This window comes from Eurypyga helias, unplaced genomic scaffold, assembly GCF_000690775.1.
Source record: "Eurypyga helias isolate BGI_N326 unplaced genomic scaffold, ASM69077v1 scaffold38154, whole genome shotgun sequence".
NCBI lineage: Eukaryota > Metazoa > Chordata > Aves > Eurypygiformes > Eurypygidae > Eurypyga > Eurypyga helias.
In genome coordinates, this window is record NW_010246265.1 from 1 (window position 1) to 1622 (window position 1622).

The following is a 1622-nucleotide window of genomic DNA, read 5'->3' on the forward strand; positions in this document are numbered from 1 at the left end:
CTGGTGGGGCTGAGTGTGCCGGCGCCGTGCCAGAGCCAGCTGCATGGCGAGAAGGGCATTTCCATCCCCGACCACGGCTTCTGCCAGCCCATCTCCATCCCGCTCTGCACCGACATCGCCTACAACCAGACCATCATGCCCAACCTGCTGGGACACACCAACCAGGAGGACGCGGGGCTGGAGGTCCACCAGTTCTACCCCTTGGTGAAGGTCCAGTGCTCCTTGGAGCTCAAGTTCTTCCTCTGCTCCATGTACGCGCCGGTCTGCACGGTGCTGGAGCAGGCCATCCCGCCGTGCCGCTCCATCTGCGAGCGGGCACGCCAGGGCTGTGAAGCCCTCATGAATAAATTCGGTTTCCAGTGGCCGGAGCGACTACGCTGTGAGAATTTCCCCCGGCACGGCGCCGAGCAGATCTGCGTGGGGCAGAACCATTCAGAAGACGGCGGTTCGCCGGCATTGCTCACCAGTGCCACGCCGTTGGCCGGCCAGGGCACCCCGGGCGCCCCTCGTTACGCCACCCTCGATCACCCCTTCCACTGCCCGCGGGTGCTGAAGGTGCCCAGCTACCTCAACTACAAGTTCTTGGGCGAGAAGGACTGCGCGGCGCCCTGCGAGCCCACCCGTCCCGACGGCCACATGTTCTTCAACGAGGACGAGATCCGTTTTGCCCGTATCTGGATCCTCATCTGGTCCGTCTTGTGTTGCGCCTCCACCTTCTTCACCGTCACCACCTACCTGGTGGACATGCAGCGTTTCCGCTACCCCGAGCGACCCATCATCTTCCTCTCGGGGTGCTACACCATGGTGTCGGTGGCCTACATCGCCGGCTTCGTGCTGGAGGAGAGGGTGGTCTGCAACGAGCGTTTCCAGGAGGACGGCTACCGCACGGTGGTACAGGGCACCAAGAAGGAAGGTTGCACCATCCTCTTCATGATGCTCTACTTCTTCAGCATGGCCAGCTCGATCTGGTGGGTCATCCTCTCCCTCACCTGGTTCCTGGCCGCCGGCATGAAGTGGGGCCACGAGGCCATCGAGGCCAACTCCCAGTACTTCCACTTGGCCGCCTGGGCTGTGCCAGCCGTCAAGACCATCACCATCCTGGCCATGGGGCAGATCGACGGGGACCTGCTCAGCGGCGTCTGCTTCGTGGGCCTCAACAACATCGACCCTCTCCGGGGCTTCGTGTTGGCCCCGCTCTTCGTCTACCTCTTCATCGGTACCTCCTTCCTTCTGGCTGGCTTCGTTTCCCTCTTCCGCATCCGCACCATCATGAAACACGGAGGGACCAAAACGGAGAAGCTGGAGCGGCTGATGGTTCGCATCGGGGTCTTCAGCGTCCTCTACACCGTCCCGGCCACCATCGTCATCGCTTGCTATTTCTACGAGCAGGCTTTCCGTGAGCACTGGGAGCGGAGCTGGATCAGCCAGAACTGCAAGAGCTTGGCCATCCCCTGCCCGCTCCACTTCACCCCCCGCATGACCCCCGATTTCACCGTCTACATGATCAAGTATCTCATGACTCTCATCGTGGGCATCACCTCCGGCTTTTGGATATGGTCGGGCAAAACCCTGCACTCGTGGAGGAAGTTCTACACGCGGCTCACCAACAGCAAGCAGGGCGA

The 1622-nt window shown here is 62.0% G+C and overlaps 1 protein-coding gene across 1 annotated transcript; it reads left to right on the forward strand.

The window, feature by feature from the left end:
- Positions 1–6: 6 nt before the first annotated feature.
- Positions 7–1618, forward strand: LOC104508641 (frizzled-2; the record flags this gene model as incomplete). The annotated part of the gene is made up of 1 exon (XM_010150341.1): positions 7–1618. A coding segment is annotated over one exon (1612 nt), but the record flags the coding sequence as incomplete, so codon positions are not given.
- Between the last annotated feature and the right edge of the window lie 4 nt (positions 1619–1622).